General features: G+C 41.3%; 1 protein-coding gene across 5 annotated transcripts in view; it reads right to left on the bottom strand.

Moving 5' to 3' along the window:
- Positions 1–24,581, bottom strand: part of LOC117510226 (fibroblast growth factor receptor 1-A-like) — a 119,206-nt gene that overhangs the window by 27,093 nt on the left and 67,532 nt on the right. For all 5 annotated transcript variants that reach the window (XM_034169856.1, XM_034169854.1, XM_034169852.1 and 2 more), the window contains exons 3-5: positions 14,749–14,991; positions 8,274–8,360; positions 7,400–7,572 (exon numbers count right to left, since the gene is read on the bottom strand). In XM_034169856.1, coding sequence (XP_034025747.1) covers positions 7,400–7,572; positions 8,274–8,360; positions 14,749–14,991 — 503 coding nt within the window. The remainder of the gene's footprint in view (positions 1–7,399; positions 7,573–8,273; positions 8,361–14,748; positions 14,992–24,581) is intronic.

Genomic DNA, 24,581 nt, shown 5'->3' with positions numbered 1-24,581 from the left:
CATATCACGTGAGGTAAATCTGCCATACGATTGGATTTTGGAAAACCACGTGACAGAGAACCAATTCCGATTGGACACTCACATTGCGCACGTCATCACACATCTTCTATGAGGAGTACCAAGATGGCCGATAGTGGATCGAAAGTCCGGAGTTAACGTTTCAGCAAAAATAAAAAAAAAAGTATGTTTCTATCTTATATCATTAAAAAGTTATTTACAATTTAGTAAAGCTTGGTCCCAGCCGTCGTATACGATGGCGTTGGCCCCAGATGGTTAATGGCGAATGGCAGTAATTCGCAGAACCCTTCCAGATGACCAGTGAATCTGAATGTTTCAACCTCTTAGCAGTAAACAAATGTTTTTCATGCTAGAAATAAGGTCTACACAACATGGACTTAATAAAAAGTGTGACCGACGCAATGAAGCACATTTGACACATTACTACATCAGCTGAGTTAATCAAACTGAGTTGAACTGAAATGGGAGAAATGTGGGGTGAATGTAATCGCAAAGTTATTACAAACAACGTCCTTATAAACTTATTTGTATGCTTTTGTCAGCCGATCAGTGCAGTGTGACGGCGAACTACGTGGGCTGGTGATGAACACATTTAAAGGAGACCTGCATTGAAATAAATGTGGTCAGATTTCAGAAAAGAAATAGCTGATATGTATTTATACGACCCTTGTGAATGCAGTAAAGTAAATCTGTAAGCCCAAATTTGTAATTCAGCGGAAAAATATTCGTTTAAAAATGACAAATTTGCAGCTAACATTTAGCCCTCTGTGAAAACAGTTTGTACATCCGGATCATTTCCATGATGTCGGTGACAAGACGACGCGCTCCCGCCTTCAGTCCGATCCCACATTGAAATTGATTTTATCTCTTAGTAATGTTACTGTTATACACATTCTGGTTTCAACATCCAAAAGTAAGCTGCAATGAATGTGAGCTACAGCTCTGCTTGCTCAGATCCGGGGATCAGATCAGCGGCGGCATCGACAGCGGGAGACATTATTCCCTGAGGCCTCGCTCTCACTGCCCCCGATACGCTTACCGAGTGCATGCGCTCGTTAAATTCCGCCGCGGCACTCACACCCCCGTGTCTGCTGTGCAGCCAGCACCACCTCTCTGTCTACTGAATGGAGTTGCAGCCAACTTGGCACAAGTCCAGAGACTACGCTCGCCGTTTTAATGCAGTGCGCGCGGTGACACCTGTTGCTCGCAAGGACAGACTTCTTGCTGCAAAATCCGCAGCGCCGCACGTCTCAGTAATCGGAGCCGCAGAGCTCCGTGGCCGCTGAGAGAGGTTTATATATTTTTAATGACTTGAATTCTTTGCGGGTCTCGCCTCCGTAGCCCGCGACGGTACACCGGAGGTGAAAGACAGTAGATTTTCAATGCGACACCACTCAAACGGGCGTATGAAAAAGTCCACAAAAATAATTTTCAAGCACAAATAAAAGAAATGTGTACTCACCAAGCATACTGCAAGACAATATGAAGTTTTAAAAAGTAGATCCTTCCGTATAAGACAAGAAAAGGTGCAGATGCAAACTGACGTAAATCCACAAATTACAGTTGGCACGCGCAATGCATGCTGGGAGAGGGTCTCGTCTCTGACGTCTCGGCAGCGTCCATGATGAGAGGGACAATTTGCGGAGGGCTAAATGTTAGCTTTAAATTTGTCATTTTCAAATGAAGATTTCTCCGTTAAATGACAGATCTGGGCTTGCAGATTTACTTTACTACATTCAGAAGGATCTTATGTGTAAATATGTCATTTTTTGGTCCAAAGATCTGATTGCATTTATTTCAATGCAGGTCTACTTTAAGCAGGGGTGTAGGCAGCTCTCAGTTGAATGGAGTCAGAGCTCCATCTACTGGACAAATGGTGCAAGGACATTTTACATTGCCAACACAAACATTATTTCAGTAACTGTTCTGTTTATGAGAAATTATCGGCGTTCTATTGGCAAAATTTCGGCCGATAGTGAGTACTTTTCAAAGTATATCAGTCGGGCGCTAATATTTTGTGTACAAGAAGAGATTTCTGGCCATCACAACGTCCGCTGTTTGAATTTGAAGCCAAAACCTGAATGCTCCAGTGGCACTCATTACATACATACAGCCTAATGCAACAATTCACTTACATTACTGAACAGTTATCTCAATAGGTTAAATGCTTGTTCAATAAAACTTTGGAATTTAAGAAGCCAAATGTTATAGTCTGAGCTATGGAGTTGCCAAACCAACAACTCAAAATATAGCAATCACTATGTCCCAGTAAACAAACACTTATAACAGTGCATCCAGAAAGTATTCACAGTGCTTCTCTTTGCCTGATTTTATGTCACAGCCTTATTCCAAAATGGATGAAATTCATTTTTCCCCTCAAAGTTCTGCACATAATACCCCATAATGACGATGTGAAATTTAAGATTTTTGCAAATTTATTTAAAACAAAAGAAAAAGAAATCACATTTACATATAGTAAGTATTCACAGCCTTTGCCATGAAGCTCAAAATTTAACTCAAGTGCATCCTGTTTTCATGGATCATCCTTGAGATGTTTCTACAGCTTAATTGGAGTCGACCTGGCACTCCAATTCAGTTGGCATACACCTGTCTACAGGTGCTGGTTATATAATTAGAATATCATGAAAAAGTTGATTAATTTCAGTAATTCCATTCAAAAAGTGAAACTTGTATGTATACATTCATTCCACACAGACTGATATATTTCAAGTGTTTATTTCTTTGAATTTGGATGATTATAACTGACAACTAATGAAAACCCCAAATTCTGTATCTCAGAAAATTAGAATATTGTGAAATGGTTCAATATTGAAGACACCTGGTGACACACTCTAATCAGCTAATTAACTCAAAACACCTGCAAAGGCCTTTAACTGGTGTCTAGTTGTGTCAGCTACACAATCATGGGGAAGACTGCTGACTTGACATCTTGCCTGGGCAAAGACAAAAAGGCCTGGACTGCTGCTGAGTGGTCCAAAGTTACGAGGTCTGTTAGAAAAGTATCCGACCTTTTTATTTTTGCAAAAACCATATGGATTTGAATCACGTGTGATTGCATCAGCCAAGCTTGAACCTTCGAGCGCATCCGTGAGTTTTTTCACGCCTGTCAGTTGCGTCATTCACCTGTGAGCAGGCTTTGTGTGAGCAGTGGTCCATCCTTCTCGTCGGATTTTTATCGCGAATAAATGTCTGAACGATTTGGAGCTTTGCTGCATCAATTTTTTCCAGAAACTGTGAGAGATCTCCAGGTGGACACCATTCGGAAAATTCAGATGGCTTTCACGGACCAATTTATGGGGATTACACAGATTAAGCACATTGAGACAGACATGCTGAGAAATTCTGCGCGTCGCGGCAGAGCCGCATGACGCAAAGCAACGCCGTGATGAAGCCTCACAGGACATGTTGGGGCATGTCCAGCTCATGCACAATTTCTCGGATAGTCACACGACTAAAAAGCCATAGACAGCCGTCTGAAATCCATCTCAAAGCCGTCCTGTGAGACCAACACGGAGGTGGTTTTGTGCCGCGCCATGAGCGGCATGGTGGCGCATCCATCCGCTTCTTTTTCCATGAAAAAAACTCCTGTAACAGTAGAATGTGCCGAAAAAGTGCTGATGTCCACGCCTTATGCCTTTTTTGTGGAAGTCAGACGACGTCCCGGATCAACAAAGCCTTCACGTTGGAAATGATCTGGTTGTTTTAGCGGGGTGTCAGCCTGTCAATCGGCGCTCGGAGCGCGGCGCGCTCTCAGACGCTGTGGGCGGTCTTTAAACCGGCTGGAGCACTCCTTAATCTGTGTAACCCCATAAAATGGTCCCTGAAAGCCATCTGAATTTTCCGAATGGTGTCCACCTGGAGGTCTCTCACAGTTTCTGGAAAAAATTGATGCAGCAAAGCTCCAAATCGTTCAGACATTTATTCGCAATAAAAATCCGACGAGAGGGGTGGACCACTGCTCACACAAAGCTTGCTCACAGGTGAATGACGCAACCGACAGGCGTGAAAAAACTCACGCATGCGCATGAAGGTTCAAGCTTGGGTGATGCAATCACACGTGATTCAAATCCATATGGTTTTTGCAAAAAATAAAAAGGTCTGATACTTTTCTAACAGACCTCGTATGTTCTCTGATGAAAGTAAATTTTGTATTTCCTTTAAAAATCAAGGTCCCAGAGTCTGGAGGAAGAAAGGAGAGGCAAGAATCCACATTGCTTGAGGTCCAGTGTAAAGTTTCCACAGTCAGTGATGGTTTGAGTGCCCTGTCATCTGCTGGCGTTGTCCACTGGGTTTTCTGAGATCCAAGGTCAATGTAGCCATCGACCAGGAAGTTGTAGAGCACTTCACGCTTTCTGCTGTTGACCAATTTTATGGAGATGCAGATTTCATTTTCCAAAAGAACTTGGCAACTGCACAGTGTCAATGGTACCAGTACCTGGTTTAAGGACCATGGTATTCCTGATCTTAATTGGCCACAAACTCGCCAGACCTTAACCCCATAGAAAATCTATGGGGTATTGTGAAGAGGAAGATGCGACACACCAGACCAACAATGCAGAAGAGCTGAAGGCCACAATCAGAGCAACCTGGGCTCTCATACCACCTGAGCAGTGCCACAGACTGATCGACTCCATGCCACGCCGCATTGCTGCAGTAATTAAGGCAAAAGGAGCCCCAACTACGTATTGAGTGCTGTACATGCTCATACTTTTCATGTTCATACTTTTCAGTTGGCTAACATTTCTAAAAATCCTTTTTTGTATTGGTCTTAAGTAATATAATTTTCTGAGATACTGAATTTGGGATTTTCATTAGTTGTCAGTTATCAAATTAAAAGAAATAAACATTTAAAATATATCAGTCTGTGTGCAATGAATGAATATAATATCAAGTTTCACTTTTTGAATGGAATTACTGAAATAAATCAACTTTTTCATGATATTCTAATTATATGACCAGCACCTGTACATATAAGGTCCCACAGTTGACGGTGCATATCAGAGCACAAACCAAGCATGAAGTCAAAGGAATTGTCTGTAGACCTCTGAGACAGAACTGTCTCAAGACACAAATCTAGGGAATGGTACAGAAACATTTCTCCTGCTTTGAAGGTCCCAATGAGCAAAGTAGCCTCCATCATCCATAAATGGAAGAAGTTTGGATCCACCAGGACTCTTCCTAGAACTGGCCGACCGTCTAAACTGAACAATCGCGTGAGAAGGGCCTTAGTCAGGGAGGTGATCAAGAACCCGATGGTCACTCTGTCAGAGCTCCAGTATTCCTCTGTGGACAGAGAATAACCATCCAGGACAACCATCTCTGCAGCAATCCACCAATCAAGCCTGTATGGTAGAGTGGCCAGATGGAAGCCACTGCTTAGTAAAAGGCAAATGGCAGCCCACCTGGAGTTTGCCAAAAGGCACCTGAAGGACTCTCCGACCATGAGAAACAAAATTCTCTATTCTGATGAGACAAAGATGGAACTCTTTGGCATGACTGCCAGGAGGAAACCAGACACCACTCATTACCTAGCCAATACCATCCCTACAGTGAAGCATGGTGGTGGCAGCATCATGCTGTGGGGATGTTTTTCAGCATTCAGGAAGTGGGAGACTAGTCAGGATTGAGGGAAAGACGAATCCAGCAATGTACAGAGACATCTTGGATTAAAAAAACCTGCTCCAGAGCTCTCTTGACCTCAGACTAGGGCACCGGTTCATCTTTCAGCAGGATAATGACCCTAAGCACACAGCCAAGATATCAAAGAAGTGACTTCAGGACAACTCTGTGAATGTCCTTGAGTGGCCCAGCCAGAACCCAGACCTGAATCCAATTGAACATCTCTGGAGAGGTCTGAAAATGGCTGTGCACTGCCGCTCCCCAACCAACCTGATGGATCTTGAGATGTGCTGCAAAGAGGAATGGCAAAAACTGCTCAAAGATAGGTGCACCAAGCTTGTGGCATAATAATCAAGAAGACTAACCTTTGGCAGTAATTGCTGCCAAAGGTGCACAAACAAAGTATTGAGCAAAGAGTGTGAATACTTATGTACATGTGATTTCTTATTTTTATTTTTTTTTTTTAACAAATTTGCAAAAATTTCAGAAAAATACTTTCATGTTGTCATTATGGGGTGATGTGAGCTGAAGGTTGAGGGGTAAAAATAAATTTTCTTTGTTTTGGAATAAGGCTGTAACATAAAATGTGGAAAAAGTGAAGCACTGAATATTTTCTGGATTCACTGTACTTTCCGAATCTATTCTGATTAATTTTATTTGGACACAAAAATTTGTCCAGGACCAATCGTCTACGAATACTTTGGAGTAAAAAACAAACAAACATACAAACAAAAAAAAAAAAGAAAAGAATAAACAACAAAATAAGGACTGTTGAAGGTGCTCACCTTTCCCTTTTTATTGAACAAACACGCTTTAAGAAAATACTATAGTGAAACTCTAAAAATAGTCCAAAATAATCTAATCCAGAATCTCTAGAAATACAAATGTCTATCCAAACATCTGGATTATCATCCAAACTGCAATTAAACAAGGTCAAAAATACCTTAACTCACAATGCTAAAGTAAAAAAAAAAAAAAAAAGCAACTGTTGATATGCACAATTATCAAGATCTAATTGCAGCCAATACTTCCACCAGTTTCATAAAAGATAATCCTTTGAAACAAATAAAGACAAAAACAACCAACTTGATGAAGGTATAAACTTCACAAATGATCAATGACATCAAAGCCCCAACATGCAGGCAGGTTAAATATGCTGGTTTACACCTTCCTCTAAAATACATCCACTGAGTAAACATGGCTACAACAGAGTGAACAAACCCTTGTTGATTGTAATAAAAAAAGGCAGTTTGTGTCACGTGGGATTACAGCCTGACTCGAAACTGGAAGACACGATAAAAAGTGTCATTGCACCTCATCACCTGTCAAAGGTATAGTCAGCATTATGATACCTTTACTGCTGCATGGATACAGTTTCTTAAACAATGATACTCCAACACAGAAAATGAGGACAGCCATAGCCTGTTCCTTCATCCAAATACATGGCTTGGATTGCCCACCTGGAGGTATTGTAACTACGGCACAACCTTCCTTTCTGTGGAATAGGATTTCATTTTGCATTGTTTCCACAAGACAAATATGAAACCCGTCTGTGCTTTTTCACTTGCAGAAAGCCTTCAAGGCGAAAGGGGTGGTGATCTAATGTGAAGATGAGATCATCATCATATCTACAGTCATAGTTAATGAGTTACGAGTGAGTACATAAGAAATGCCAAAGAGGGTGGGGGTGTTACCAAGATGGGAGGATCTAAAAACAAATTTCCAGATTGTTTCTTTTAACCTTAAATCCACCGATACGATGGTCTCTCTTGAACTCCTTGCCATTCTTATACCATTTCAAAGTTGGAGTTGGGTTGCCACTGGCTTGACATCGAAACTTGACAGTCTTACTGGCTGGGACAGCATGAAGCTTTTTCTCCATTTTTTCTGGATGAGCCCACTGTGGAGCCATTGCTAAAAAAAAAAAAAAAAAAAAAAAAAAAAAGCCAGAGTAGTTAATCTGCACAGCAGAAAAGTACACATTGCAATTAATAGACACAAAACAGACATTCTATTGTATTAAAATAAAACCTGAAATATTTCATGCAACCTAAAACTCAAGCTCCATTTAGTAAATACTATTAAATGCGCATACTTAAAAAACAAACAAACAAACAAACAAAAAAAAACTTTTGTCCCTGGGTTCGACAGACTGTAAACTCAAATTACATTTTAACTGAAGCTTCAACATTTTCTTACTCATGATGAGTAAATTTAAATCCAGCTCTGAGTCACAGCACAGTCAAGGTCAGCATGCGTGTCTGCATCACTTGGCAGCACATAGCTGGTCATGGACACAGCATGCACTCGTAACCAGATGACAAAGCCTGAGCCCTTTAATTGCTGCATAGACAAATTGGGTGACATCTAAGGTTAACCACTGTTGGTCACCGCATGCCACTCCTTGTATCAAAGCTGCTATTGAGGCAGTGAAAGCCATGTGATTCGGTGAAGTGATTCACCCAAACATGGCCCACACACATGCACACTAATCGAATCACAACGGCCCACATCACTGACCAATCACAATAATTACTTACAACCCTGAAGCTGTGTGCAAAAGAACAATGAATAATTGTTGCACTTGCACTCGTGACAAAGATCAGGAAACTCACGTAGCAGCTTTTGACTGCCCAAGAGCTTTGCTTCTTCTGATGAAGACTCATCATCGTCATCATCCTCAGATGAAGCCAAGATGTCAACTGATGGAACAGAGGCAATAAATGGTTAGACATCTAGACACAATTTCACTTATACACATGTTCACACAGTATTTTCACTCTGATAAGAGATAGGCTTTCTGGACAACCAGAAGCAGACATGTACATGACTGCCAATTCATAATGGCACATTTGTAATTATTGACCAGCGCAAATCATTTGCAACATTTATGATTACTGCGCATCAGTAGTGGGTGGTTCAGCCAAAAATCCATTAATATGTTGTAACTCTCTGGAGTCATCTGACACGAAGATGTGTCAAATTTACATGACCAAATTAAGTGGATGTACCAATAAGCCACAGTCTGAGTGTCCGTTTGAATGTGTGTTGAAAGTGTGGGCTTTAAACTATATCCTAGTTTTTAAAATTTTGTTAATAGGCATGGTATAACTTGAATCATGATTGATAATTTATGCCAGGCTTTTTCCTGAATATTGTGATCATTTTTGGTGCACGCTTTTGCAAAAACGCAAAATGGGATTTTCACTGTGTTGTCTCCTCTGTCGCCATGGCAGCTGCGCGGGGGGGCATGACTTCCCCTTTAGCATTGGTGACAAAAATGCAAGGCCTAAATCAGGGGTGGGCAATCGTGCTATGATGGGTCGAGACATTGCAGGTTTTCCTTGCAACCAATCACCTCAGCAGATGGGTTGTTGATGAGCTTCTCCTCTGAACATAAGCACCTGATCATCAATGAAATCACCTGCTATGAAACCTGATTATCAATGAAATCACCCCCGGCCTAAAACAATAAAAAATCCTGGCCAAAAAGGCACCAAAGTCAACACTGCATCCAAGTGGACAATAAGAAGAGTGACACTCCTCCTGTTGTCCACCTGGTCAGGCCTGTGTCCCTTCTGTCTTGTGTTGGACAGAAATTGTTTTGTGAGTGGCACAAATAATTTGTGTGGCACCTGAAGCATTTCCTGCATTTTAATGTAAATAGTTGTACATAACTGTTTGCTACATTTGTACATACGTTTTTGAGATTTACAATTTGTATTTGCAATCTTAGTTATACAAATTGTTAAACAGAGAAACAAAAACCTTTTTTGTATTCTGATTTTATGTTTTTGTGTGAATTTAGGTCCACTGTCAATACAGTATGTCAGAAAAGCCCTCTGGATCAACTGAGTACCCACAATTCCCTTCTTTACCCCAATCAGAAGCGAAGCAGACGTGCAGTAAAAATTAATGCTTTAAAGTTTTAAACAGACTTTCCTGATATGAAGCTTATTTACTCATTTCGAACTAAGCACGGTGGCTTAGCGGTTAGCACTGATGCCTCACAGCAAGAAGGTCACAAGATCGCTTCCTACCTGGGGCCTTTCTATGTGAGGGTTGCATGTTCTCTCCATGTTTGCATAGGTTCTCTCCGGGTGCTCGGCTTCCTCCCACATTCAAAGACATGCAGGTTAGGTGAAATGGAAACTTTAAATACAATGCAATGCTAAAATACCGCCCGGCCATACAAGGTCTATTAGAAAAGTATCCGACCTTATTATTTTTTCAAAAACCATATGGATTTGAATCACGTGTGATTACATCAGACATGCTTGAACCCTCGTGGGCATGCGAGAGTTTTTTCACGCCTGTCGGTTACGTCATTCGCCTGTGGGCAGTCTTTGAGTGAGGAGTCGCCCACCCTCTCGTTTTTTCATTGTTTAGCAATGGCTCAGAGACTGCTGCTTTGTTTGATCAAAATTTTTTCAAAACTGTAAGGCACAACTGAGTGGACACCATTCGATAAATTCAGCTGGTTTTCGGTAAAAATTTTAACGGCTGATGAGAGATTTTGGTCTGGTAGTGTCGCCATAAGGACGGCCCACGGTGCCTGACGGCGATCTGCGCTTCAAGGCGGCAGTGTCTCACCGTTTCAAGTTGAAAACTTCCACATTTCAGGCTCTGTTGACCCAGTAAGTCGTCAGAGAACAGAGAACTTTCAGAAGAAGTCGGCATGAGGAGTTTATTCGGACATTCCATTGTTAACGGAGATTTTGTAATGAAAGAACGTGCGGGCAGAGTCGCATGTCGGGCCGGACCCGACCACGGGGGGTCGCGACAGGAAAAACACCTCCGTTGGAAACCTTAACGGGCAAGTTGGAACATGCCCAAGCTGTTAAACAATTTCTCAGTTACTCAATTGTTGAAAGCCATCAAAAGCCACCTGAATTTTACAAATGGTTTTCAACACAGAGGTGTTTTTCCTGTCGCGGCGCACACAGATTCGCCGAGTCATCACGGAAACGACTCGGCGAATTTGCGCGCACGTCTTTCATTAAAAAATGTCCTTAAAAGTGGAATGTCCGCATAAAGTCCTCATGCCAGCCTCTTCTGAATCTTCTCTGTTCTCTCACGACGTCCTGGGTGAATTAAGCCTTAAATTAGGATGTTTTCAGGTCGAAACAGGCCGACGACGGCGCCTGGAAGCGCTGCATGACGTCCCGCTCTGTGGGAAGTCCTTACAGCGACAGAAACACCCCATAATCTCTCATCAGCCGTTAAACTTTTCACCGAAAACCAGCTGAATTTCTCGAATAGTGTCCACTCGGATATTCCTCACAGGTCCAGAAAAATTTTTGATAAAGCAACGCGCGCCGTCTCGAGCAGCGTGTGAAACAAAGGAATTCAGCCGAGAGGGCTGGACCACATCTCACTCAAGGCCTGCCCACAGGGAAATGACGTCACTGACACACGTGAAAAAACTCATGCATGCGCACGAGGGTTCAAGCATGATTGGTGTAATCACACGTCATTCAAATCCATATAGTTAAAAAAAAAAGTGTCGGTTTCTTATCTAATAGACCTCGTATGTACTCAATGAAAGTTTGTAGGAAGGATGTGACCTTTTGACCCCTTAGAATAGGTCAAGGTTAGCCATCTTTTAACTTGTCTAAGGTCTCTGTTCCAAGAATGCTCTCTGTGAATTTGAAGAACCTTGCTGTAATAGGACTGGACTAATGATGAGCACAAACAGACGGACGGATGCGAAGTCTTCGCAATACCCAATCGGCATATTTTGGCCTTGAGTAAAAAATGACCGTAGGTATGTGTGCAGCTGTGAATGTGTCCATCTGTCTATATGTGGCCCTGTGATAGACTGGCATCCTGTCCAGGGTGTACCCTGCCTCATGCCCTATGACTGCTGGGATAGGCTCCAGCCCCAGTGACACTTATTTGGAGTAAACAGGTACAGAAGATGGATGGAACAAGATATAAATTTCAAACTGGTATACCACCCAACATTATTGTATTTGCTCAGAGACAGCATGCAAACAGACAAACTTATTCAAACTCACATGCACACCTATGAATAAATTAAAGTTTCCATTTCACCTAACCTGCATGTCTTAAAACATGTCTTATGCTGCGTTCACACCGGGTGCAACGCGAGCGACAGCAGCGACAGGTTGCCATGTAATCCCTATGGAATGACGCGTTTTGGCGCCAAGTCATGCAGCGCGACACGATGGACGCGAATGAAGCGACGAGAGTGAAGTGATTTTGAGCAACTGGGGCGTTTGTGGCGCGATATTGTGTCGCATCACGTCGCATTGCCCTCCACCCCAAGCTGAAAAATCTGAACTTTGTTCATCGCGGCGCGACGAGACGAACAATCAGGGGCTGAATATGTAGTGACGTGGAGATGTCTGGATACATGTCCTGTATCTGGTAGCCAGCCTGTGAGCAGGACACAATTATGACAGTTTTTGGAGCGAGCAGCAGCCCCACAGCAGGGGGAGTGGAGTTTCTTTTTTCTTTTTTTTTTTTATGTGCACAGGCGAGCGAATCGTCTGTGGAGAATATTTTATTAATTAACTACACAGATGTATAATAAAACAAATGGTGACTGGTTTCTAAAGACAATTATGACAGAGTTTTGGGGGGGAAGAGCGAGGAGCAGTCCCACAGCAGGCAGCAGTTTTTTTTTTTTTTTTATTGTGTACATGTGCGCGCGTGAATGGGACAGGAGGTCCTCAAACTGGGTCCCACAGAGGTGGAAGGACCGCTGAAAGCAGCCGTCATCCAGACGCAGCTCCTGCAGTAAATAGTGATACTCCCTGAATTGGGAACGTCTCATGACGTTTGTCAGCTTTCCACAACAACTCGCTCCATGTGATCAAGGTCCGTCATGTTAACTTGACTGACAACCGGAGCCGGCGAGAGGAATGGAAGCTCCTCCTATTTGATGACGCACCGGGGCAAATTTTCGCAGCAAAAGCAGAGCAACACACCGGGCGATGGTGGCGTGTCCGTCGCCATACGACCCCCACGAATTTGTAGCGTCTGATGGCGCCCGGGATGCCACTCCGGGAAGGTTCTGGAGCTGTGGGTTGCCAACCGCTGTATATGCTAAGTAAGTCCCTTCGGCTGCTCCCTTGTTTGCACTCGGGGTTGCCACAGCAAATCCAAGGTGGATCTGCATGTTGAATTGGCACAGGTTTTACGCCGGATGCCCTTCCTGACGCAACTCCACATTACATGGAGAAATGTGGCAGGGGTGGGATTTGAACCCGGAGCCTTCTGAACTGAAACCAAGTGCATTAACCACTTGGCCACCACATGCTAAACATGACAATTTGAGCTGGCGCAGCCTTTCTAACAATCAATCAATTTCAATCAATCAATTTTTTTATATAGCGCCAAATCACAACAAACAGTTGCCCCAAGGCGCTTTATATTGTAAGGCAAGGCCATACAATAATTATGTAAAACCCCAACGGTCAAAACGACCCCCTGTGAGCAAGCACTTGGCTACAGTGGGAAGGAAAAACTCCCTTTTAACAGGAAGAAACCTCCAGCAGAACCAGGCTCAGGGAGGGGCAGTCTTCTGCTGGGACTGGTTGGGGCTGAGGGAGAGAACCAGGAAAAAGACATGCTGTGGAGGGGAGCAGAGATCGATCACTAATGATTAAATGCAGAGTGGTGCATACAGAGCAAAAAGAGAAAGAAACAGTGCATCATGGGAACCCCCCAGCAGTCTACGTCTATAGCAGCATAACTAAGGGATGGTTCAGTTAGAGTTAGAGGACTGACACATACCCTGTACACTCTACAAATGTAAATGTCTGTAATGATGCTTTTGACTACATATGACTGAATCAAAGAACTAAATTATGAAGCCATTCACACCAACTAATCACAAATATTTTGCCAATACATGCTTTGTTCTTGATTGTTGCTTGACCTGTGAGTTAAGTACTCCAAAATCTAAATCACCTCTAGATATCTATCAAATAGGGATGCACCAATCCACAATTTTTCACTTCTGATCTGATCCCGATACCCGAATTTGGATATCTGCCGATACTTTTCCGATCCGAGAACACAGCTCTGTTTGCTTTAATATTATTATTATCCTTACTGTTGATTTTATATGAGGATTTTCTTAAAAGAAGCCCTGAAAGTTGAGCTACAATTTGCCAGAAGGTGAATCTAAGATGAAAGCCTAGATTTGATGTTTTGGTGAAAGTACTTTTATTGTTGTATTAAGTACTTCTATTGCCTTATTTTTATAGACTTAAAGAGCAAAGACAGCTCTCTCTCTCTCTTTGCCTGTCTCTCCCTTTCTCTCCGTCTGTCTGGCTCTCACTCTCGCTCGCTTTCTCTCTCAACAACTCAGTTAATTTTTCAGAAAACCCGTGCTCGATGAACAGACAATTTGAGCAGAGAGCCGGGCAGAACTTTGCCGCTAACTCCAGCTAGAACACTGCGTATGAGAGCTCTCTCAAACAGCCCAGGTTCAGAAAAGCTCTCCCTCTCCTCCTCCCACTCGGCAATAAACAAGCTGAGAGCAAACAACAGCAGTTGAGAGGATTCACAGTGGCTCTTCTCTGGTATTGACAATGTCGTGGGCTAGATCGATATTTTCCCCATACGTGAATTACGTCTGTACTGGAACCTGATACCGATCCAGGATCGGTCCCATCCATAGTATCAAAGCAATATTCTCACCACAGTTGAAGGAAATTCATCCAGCCATTTTTATTTTGTCCAAAGACTCAAACACCAATGAAAACAATGCACTGCTCGTGACTTCGCCGATGCACAGGATAAATGGTAAATGGACTGCATTTATATAGCGCTTTTCCATCTGCATCAGATGCTCAAAGCGCTTTACAATTATGCCTCTCATTCACCCCGATGTCAGGCTGCTACCATACAAGGCGCTCACTACACACTGGGAGCAATAGGGGATTAAGGACCTTGCCCAAGGGCCCTTAGTGATGTTCCATTCAGGCTGGGATTTGAACCGAGGATCTTCTGGTCTCAAGCCCAACACCTTAACCACTAGACCATCACCTTCCCCAGGGTAACAAGATAAACCCCAAAGATTGAGCAATATCAATCTCATGTTTTTGAACTTACCTGTGACGTTAAAGAAAAGACTGTGGTTGCTGAAGGTGGTGCATGCGTATAGACCAGAGTCTGTCAGCTCCACTGTTTCAATCTCAAGTTGGCCGTTGCGGATGTGTGTGTGTTCTCCATCTATTACTGCCATATGATTTTTGGTCCAGTTGACAGAATGGATGGAGTCTTGTGAAGAGCAACTCAGATCAAGACGGTCCCCAAGATAGAGGGTAAAGAGCTCCGCCTGGACCTCTGCAGAGACTACAACAGAAAACAGCCAAACATATAAGGTTAATACATTTAACCAAAACCAACTGTAGCTGGGTTTCCTAAACACTATAGTAAAAAGAGTGTTTCCTTTCAGTGATGGAATGGGACTGTTGGGTTTTGTCCTCTTGCGATAACCGTCATTCTATTGAGGTTCCTGCAAGGACTATATTTTCAATTGTCATAGTGACTGACGGGTAAGTCCGAATAAATAGTTATTTTGATGTGTTTTTCAAATCCAATGATGCCATACCATCAGTAAGTTTTAACAAGTGCTCCATCTGTTTACTTTTTGACTTTCTGTATGTCATGTGACCTATAATAGTGGAAAAATTTTCCATTGCAGTTTTGTAAAATATGGGTTTTTCAAATTCCCACCCCATGAGTTTATATATAAGTGCATTATCAATGCACTACTTCAAAGTGCACAATTTGGAGGGCAATGGAAAACCATCTAGTGTGACACAAATGATTCATATTAGCAAAATCACAAAAAGCTGTTACACTGATAAATGGAAAAATATGAGACTGACCAAATACTATATAACTGACAGGGCTGAGAAGTACCACATTTAAAAAAAAAGAAAAGAAAGGAGTCTGTATCTGTGATGCAAACATTAAGAAAATTAAAAATTATCTAAGACAGAGAAATTCTTCCCTGAAAGTACAGCAATGCATCCTTAATGTCTGCTTGTTTATTTGAAAAATCAACCAACAGTGGTTCCTGGGACACTGTCTGCCCAAGCTTTCTCCTAAATGAAATTGCATCCAAAATTATTCAAGGCCATTTCTTAAGGAAAGCAACGAGCTACTTGAGAAAGCAAGGTGAAATTCAATTAGAGGAATGAAAAGAGGGGAGGCATCACAGAGCAAAACACCTGAGCCTCCTGTTTCTAAATGACTACAGAGCTCGCATGGAGGAGAGGCCTAACCCAATATTCTTGGCACATCGTCCATCACAGTGATGATGTTTGTCTGATTAAAGCTTGTCACTGGCCAACATGCCTGACATTCTTGCCAGAGGATCACACTTCCATGACACACACACACACACACAAAAAAAAAAAAAACATTCCAATCAATTGCAAATGTGATAGTCCCATTTGGCAAACTCCTGATGTCAAAGACTGTGATCCATACTTCAACGTGAAGTTTTAAAACAATACTGGAGCGCATGCACAACACTGATTATTGCCTCCATCGTCCCACTAAGTGTGATTCAAAGGTGCTGTTCAAAGCTGTGATTAACATGCATGTTGGGTAATCTGATCACAATTAGACAGTTCAAAATACATTATGGGATCAAATGCAGCATCTCTGAAAAACACCAGACCTGATGGATCAATTCCCCCTTTACCTCCCAAAAATAATGCATCAGTGTGACAAGAATAGCTCTTAGACCAAGGACAGGGCTGAGCTTCACACAAGAAATCGGTCACAGAAAGACAAGAGAAAGAAGCTTTTGCTGCAGTATGATCATATTCATTTATGCTTTAGCATGTAATCGCTGTGTGTGTGTGTGTGTGTGTGTGTGTGTGTGTGTGTGTGTGTGTGTGTGTGTGTGTGTGTGTGTGTGTGTGTGTGTGTGTGTGTGTGTGTGTGTGTGAGATCACAAAGCAAGGTAACTCGTGGCCAAACCTCCAGGCTGGCTTAAGGAAGCACCTGCATTGATTTCTACCAATAGCAGAGTCTAAAATTTTCCTTCACAATGCCAACATTCCACATAGAATACAATCTGACAAACACCAACATTTCATAAAACCTGCCAAATTAAACAATACTGCACTGAGACATCAGCATCCTTGTTTCTTTTTGGCTTTTTAACGGTATAACGGTTTCTGCTTAGCAACACCTGGCTGATGTGCTTTCAATTGTGCTATCAATTTATTTTCATTTATATAGCACCAAATCACAACAAAGTTGCCTCAAGGTGCTTCACACAAGTATGGTCTAACATTACCAACCCCCAGAGCAAGCACACAGGCGACTAGGGATGGGTATTGATCACATTTTATCGATAAATGCCATTATCGATTCTGCTTATCGATCCGATTACTTAGCGATTCCCTGATCGATAGCTCTTGTGAATTTTCTGTGTACGAGAAGTAGGTTTTACAGGTTTTCTATATCAACAACATTTTATTGAGTCTTATATTAAATAAATATGAAACTGGTCACTGGATCCTTGATTGCTGGACAAAAATAAAAATAAATAACATCTGTAGTTTCTGTCAAAAGCATTTCCTTTCAGACATTTTGGCATGAATGTCTCTCCATACCGCTGAGCTGAGCTGGCTGCTGCACATCAGCGCAGGACATCTCATTTTGGGAGGAAAAAAAAAATGTTTTGATCGATTGCAGTTTGTTTGTATTACAACATTTGGAAATAGGTGTCAATTGATTTAAACAGTGTTTCGCTTTGAATTTATTAATTCTGACTGGACTCTATCATTCTAACTTGACTCGACAGAGCCATGCAGCGTTTGGAGCTGTGTGAACAGAACGGAGAACAATTCTCGTTTCTTTCTCGCAACAAGACAGGAGTCCCAGTTAGTGACTTTAATCCGCACAAAAGTGACTCATGATTGACATATTCAGGGATGAAAGTGGTGAAAAAACAGAAAAAGCTGTAAAATAAAATCCCCCCCCCCGCAAGAAAATATTTGAATTCTAGAAGCTCTGAAATGCAATCTGGGACTATTCCAGACAAACTGCAGTGAGTACAGCATCCATTTTGGTGAGAAAAAAACCCCCCAACTTTCCTTATTCAAATTCATTGCAGTAGTATTCTGCTCTTACTAGGATGCAGCAGTTTTCTAGCTTGGCAGATAGTTCTGGAGGAAATCACTTTTCAAATTCACTAAAACACCCAGACTTTAGATAATGTTGAGGCCGAGGCCCGCTCCGTTTCCTAATAAAATGAATTTAAATGGGTAAAAAGCATAGTAAAATACTATGCCAGTATGCTAGCCATACGAAAGGGAAAATAAATGCATCTTAAGTTGGGACTTGAAAGTCTCTACAGAATCTGACTGTTTTATTGATGCAGGGAGCTCATTCCACAGAACAGGGGCACGATAAGAGAAAGCTCTGTGACCCACAATCTTTTTATTCACCTTAGGGACACAAAGTAATCCTGCACCCTGAGAACGCAGAGCAGGGCCAGTATGTAGGGTTTAATTAGGTCAGCTAGGTAGGGAGGCGCTGTCCATGAACAATTTTATAGGTTAGTAGCAGAACCTTAAAATCTGATCTCACTGGGACAGGAAGCCAGTAAAGAGACACCAAAATGGGTGTAATGTGGTCAAACCTTCTGCTTCCTGTAAAAAGTCTGGCAGCAGCATTTTGAACCAATTGGAGGCCCCTAATGCTGGACTGTTGTAGACCAGAAAATGGAACATTGCAGTAGTCCAATCTAGAAGAGACATACAAATGAGTCAGGGTCTCAGCATCAGCCACTGACAGGATGGGACAAATCTTCCCTATTTTTCACAGGTGGAAGAAAACAGTCCTCGTAATATCTCTTATGTAGAAGTCAAAGGACAACGTAGGATCAAAAATTACTCCAAGGTTCCTCACTTTGTCAGTGTGATGTATGACACACAAGCCTAGGCTAAGCGTCAGCTGGTCAAATCAATGCAGATGTCTCACTGGACAAAGAACCATCATTTCGGTCTTATCAGAGTTCAAAAGCAGGAAATTTATAGACATCTAGCTTTTCAATGATGCAAGGCAATCTTGTAAGGATTTTATGTGGATGAGATTACCAGCAGTTATCGTCATGTATAACTGAGTATCATCAGCATAGCAATGAAAGGTAACAACAAAACCCCACAATATGTGCATAAAGGGAAGCTATATAAAGGGAGAAAAGCAGGGGGCCTAAGATGGACCCCTGTGGAACCCCAAATTTCATGTGACTTAGGTTAGAGGAAGCATTATTGTACAAAACATAGTGAGAACTGGTCAGATATGTCAACCATGCAAAGGCATTCCCAGTAATCCCAAAATGATTCTCCACACTATCAAGTAGAATATGATGATCCATGGTATCAAACGCAGCACTAAGATCTAACATCACCAGAACCTTTTATTCTGAAATTATTTTTAGTGGTTGTTTACCATTACTTTCACATGCCTTATTTCCATATCTGTCACCACGTCTGTAATAGGACGGTCCCACCACTAAAAAAAAAAAAATAATAATAATAATAATAAATTGTCACTGTAAGAGGTGTTCCCTGCAGTAGAAAACCACAGTGAACCAGCGACTGTCAGCGAAAGCCACCACAAAGAATTGGAAAGAAAGCTACAGTGGGTGTCGATGGCATATCACTGTGTTTGTGATCTCAATGGGAGAGCTACTGGACTTTGTGTTACGATATTGTACGCGTACTGGCTCATTGACTGCAGATGGACAAATGAAAGAATCAAGAAACAAAAGTTTTTTAAAAAAAATTTCATGACATCAGGGCTGTAGCACCTAGGGGGAAGTCTGGGAGGCCAGGGCTGGTGCATATCTGACTCGATCGATGCCTTCTCCCACGGGATCGACCAGATCTGAGCTTAACAACTATGCTGCAGCCACTGTGACAGTGAACAGGGAGGCTTTTAAGAAGAAAACTGCAGAATGGAAATGGAAATTCTTGAGGTACTGAGACATACTTTCATTCTTTGAGATTTTGGTACCAAGTAGCGGCGTGCATTATTTCCATTCTTCTATGATTTAAAGGGCCTGTCGCACTAAAATCAGAACATTTCAGAGTGTTTCCAACAGCGTTTCCGTAGCTTTGAGGAAACCATCCCAGCATGTGCTTGAAAAGAATGTGTCTGCTAACATTAAGAATGGAGCCGCAGATGAATTACAGTTTACACAAGTGTGATGTCATGTTATGACAACTTGTTTTTAAGTGATAACTGTTATTTTTGATGCAGTCATGGTAAAAACAGCAGCCACTCTCCTCTGTGAGAAAATTTAGTGTGTATGCACGTTTGTCATGAACATAGCCTGTCAGAAACAGTCTGTGCTGGAGGTTCAGCTTTGTGCACACTTATAAGTGTTGTCATCAATATAACTGTGAAAATCTCAGAAATGCATCTGTGTCAGACAGTCTGAGAAACATTGGCGAGTTTCATGTACACAGTGCATGAGTGCGGTGTGTGACAGTGCATGCTGCTCAGTTACAGAACAGACTCGCAGACATCAAGACAGACTCTGTTGAAGTAAAATAAAAAATAATGCTAAAATACCCTTGGCCATATGAGCATTGTGTTCTTTATAATTTCCAGTTTAACTTATTAAGATCCTATTGCCTTATGTACAAATTGTACATGTTCAGTAAACCCACTCAATCAATCAAAAAGCAATATTTACATTTTAATGGCATCTGCAGGAGGCCTTGCGTGGGTGTGAACATGACATTTTGACAAGAGTGGAAGTTGTGCAAATCAAGAAATATTTGTAGATCACGCTCTGTGCATTTGCAGGTATTAATGACATATTTAATTCCACAGGAGTTTAGCTTTGAGTTAGCGGAAGTTAACATGCATGCTACCGCCTGCAAAATGTCTTGTAAATGACTCCAGAGGTGTTATCAGGTTATAAAAACAGCATTTTCAGTTTTATAAGGGTTAATTTCTTGCTAGCTTTTACATAATATGACATAGGATATATTTACACACAAAGAAAAAGTTTTGCAGCTAGCTACCAGCCTGTGATTTCACCATGCTAACATCCGCAAAATGTCTTGTAAATAAGTTCAGAGGTGTTATTAGGTTCCAAAAAACAGCCTTTTCATTTTTAGAAGTGTTTATTTCTCACTACCTTTTACATAATATATGAGAAACATGTATATAAACACACAAAACAGTGATTTTGGAAAGACCAGCCATTGATTGGCTCGATTCTGACTGGCTGTCACGCCCTTCACTCAAAAACAAAACTGAACATACTGAAACAGAATGTGACTTTTTGACCTCTTAAAATAAGTCAAAGTTAGCCATCTTTGAACTTCTCTAAGATCTGTGTGCCAAGAATGTTCTCTGTAAATCTGAAGACTCTGGCAGTAATACAACCCCTGGCAAAAATTATGGAATCACCGGCCTCGGAGGATGTTCATTCAGTTGTTTAATTTTGTAGAAAAAAAAGCAGATCACAGACATGACACAAAACTAAAGTCATTTCAAATGGCAACTTTCTGGCTTTAAGAAACATTATAAGAAATCAGGAAAAATAATTGTGGCAGTCAGTAACAGTTACTTTTTAGACCAAGCAGAGGGAAAAAAATATGGACTCACTCAATTCTGAGAAATAAATTATGGAATCACCCTGTAAATTTTCATCCCCAAAACTAACACCTGCGTCAAATCAGATCTGCTTGTTAGTCTGCATCTAAAAAGGTGTGATCACACCTTGGAGAGCTGTTGCACCAAGTGGACTGACATGAATCATGGCTCCAACACGAGAGATGTCAATTGAAACAAGGGAGAGGATTATCAAACTCTTAAAAGAGGGTAAATCATCATGCAATGTTGCAAAAGATGTTGGTTGTTCACAGTCAGCTGTGTCTAAACTCTGGACCAAATACAAATAACATGGGAAGGTTGTTAAAGGCAAACATACTGGTAGACCAAGGAAGACATCAAAGTGTCAAGACAGAAAACTTAAAGCAATATGTCTCAAAAATCGAAAATGCACAACAAAACAAATGAACGAATGGGAGGAAACTGGAGTCAACATCTGTGACCGAACTGTAAGAAACTGCCTAAAGGAAATGGGATTTACATACAGAAAAGCTAAACAAAAGCCATCATTAACACCTAAACAGAAAAAAACAAGGTTACAATGGGCTAAGGAAAAGCAATCGTGGACTGTGGATGACTGGATGAAAGTCATATTCAGTGATGAATCTCAAATCTGCATTGGACAAGGTGATGATGCTGGAACTTTTGTTTGGTGCCGTTCCAATGAGATTTATAAAGATGACTGCCTGAAGAGAACATGTAAATTTCCACAGTCATTGATGATATGGGGCTGCATGTCAGGTAAAGGCACTGGGGAGATGGCTGTCATTACATCATCAATAAATGCACAAGTTTACGTTGATATTTTGGACACTTTTCTTATCCCATCAATTGAAAGGATGTTTGGGGATGATGAAATCATTTTTCAAGATGATAATGCATCTTGCCATAGAGCAAAAACTGTGAAAACATTCCTTGCAAAAAGACACATAGGGTCAATGTCATGGCCTGCAAATAGTCCGGATCTTAATCCAATTGAAAATCTTTGGTGGAAAATGGTCCATGACAAGGCTCCAACCTGCAAAGCTGATCTGGCAACAGCAATCAGAGAAAGTTGGAGCCAGATTGATGAAGAGTACTGTTTGTCACTCATTAAGTCCATGCCTCAGAGACTGCAAGCTGTTATAAAAGTCAGAGGTGGTGCAACAAAATACTAGTGATGTGTTGGAACGTTCTTTTGTTTTTCATGATTCCATAATTTTTTCCTCAGAATTGAGTGATTCCATATTTTTTTTCCCTCTGCTTGGTCGAAAAAAGTAACCGTTACTGACTGCCACAATTTTTTTTTCCTGATTTCTTAGTGTTTCTTAAAGCCAGAAAGTTGCCATTTGAAATGGCTTTAGCTTTGCGTCATGTCTGTGATCTGCTTTTTTTCTACAAAATTATACAACTGAATGAACATCCTCCGAGGCCGGTGATTCCATAATTTTTGCCAGGGGTTGTAGGACTGGACATATGCTGAGCATAGACAGACTGATGGACGCAAAGCCACTGCAATACCCAATGGCCATATTTGATGGCCTCAGGTATTGCAAGGGAAAAAACCTGAACAGGGCACTCACCCACTTGTAGAATGATTTTCAAGATTAAATATGTAAAGTCCCCATGCACAGATCATGCACGATCACCAGTGGGTGTCGCAGAGTTCCTCCCAAAGTTCTCTCACGATTCTGGCATGAAATAAAGTCCATTATCTCCTGAAAATAACATATTCTAGCTTTTTCTCCAATGTAAGAAATACATCTGTATGTTCAAACAGCCTTTAAAAACAGCGTTGTGGAAACATTCCACATGTGTGTTCACAGCTGGAGTAAAATAGCATCCTGTGACACAAACGGTAGTGTCACCACACGTTAAGATCCAGAATCTGACAGAATCTGAAACAGTTCAGAGTTTTGGGTGAAGTGTGTCGCCTCCTGTCTGTACATTCTCCGTAAATCCAAGCCATCACTTTTGAATGAAAGCTCAGAAGCTTCGTTATTGGATGAAGCAACATTCCATTCACTCGGTCAGCCATCAGAATGTTTGTGCTTTCCCTAAAATGTACATCACACACCGAGAAATGCAGAGTGAGATGTTTTTCCAGAAATGCACCTGCTGACTCACGGAGAGAGAGGAATCATTAGCAATAAAATACATCAGTGATCACTAGTTATTACAGCATGTATGCGAATAGACTTACAATCATGAATACTTCGGTGATGTGTTGCTAACTGGGACGTGCGAAATAACCTGCAATGTCCTTTTTTTGGTAATTGTTTGTAGTTTTGTTTTTTTCTTTTTTAGAGATCTAAAGGATAATTTTGGGGGTTATTTTTCCATCCATTTTTCCATTCGTCTTGCAAGAAGGAAGGCATAAGTCTGTAAATTGGTTTCAGTATCAAATTTAGTTATTTATTAACTTGCAAGTTAGTCATTAAGCGCCCTTATATTTTCTTTTTGGACAATAGGGGTGTCAAAATCTGAATGACGAGGACTAGTTGAGAATTTCACACTTTGAAGTGAATGCCCCCAACCTGGTGATAATGTGACTTGGGAATTCAACTTTTCAAATTGAAAATTATGGAAGGGAAATGTGTAAAAAAAAAAAAAAAAAAAAGTCTGGAAGAAGTCTGTAAAGTTTATTACACATCTGACACCTCGTTGAATGGAACATTCCACCTTTTACCAAATTAAATATCCATTCCATTGAAAGAATAAAAAAAAATTATTTGTTTTATATAGTGGCAAAAATAGATCCTTGTCATTTGATATTTTATTAATTTATAAACAGAAAATGGACTTACATTTTCGTGTTCATCACTTGCGCTTTAATCTCAAAAGTCCAAAACGAACTTAAACAGGAGTCCAAAATTGTTCTCAGTCAACTTAGAAAAACAGTTAGATAGTTCAAAAATAATTCTGACAATGTAGTCTGTGAAACCGTGCACTGACTTCATGTACTTAAAAAAAAAAAAAACTACTTCCTGAGTCCAGCAAAAAACCACCAGCTTTTCATCCTAACAGCTCTTCATACCTTCAGATGGCTTACAGCATAGTGGATTTGTTTGTTTGTGTTAGAAGAATTAGCACCGTCAATTAGCTCCTTCAAGTTGTTGTCTGTCAGCAAAACAAATTCCGATATGTTCAGCTAAACACAGCTTCCGGTAGCGTGAGCATGCACGGTGGTCATGGTAGCACATTTCATACAGATCCAAAATTGTACGCTACAAAGAATTATGCAACGGCTAAGTGGATCCTTGTCATTTGATTGGTGGCTTGTATGTCACGTGCCATGGATT

This window comes from Thalassophryne amazonica, chromosome 5 (genome assembly GCF_902500255.1).
Source record: "Thalassophryne amazonica chromosome 5, fThaAma1.1, whole genome shotgun sequence".
In the NCBI taxonomy this organism is placed as follows: Eukaryota; Metazoa; Chordata; class Actinopteri; order Batrachoidiformes; family Batrachoididae; genus Thalassophryne; species Thalassophryne amazonica.
Note: the sequence above shows the minus strand (reverse complement) of the source record. Positions and strands in the feature narration are given on the sequence as shown.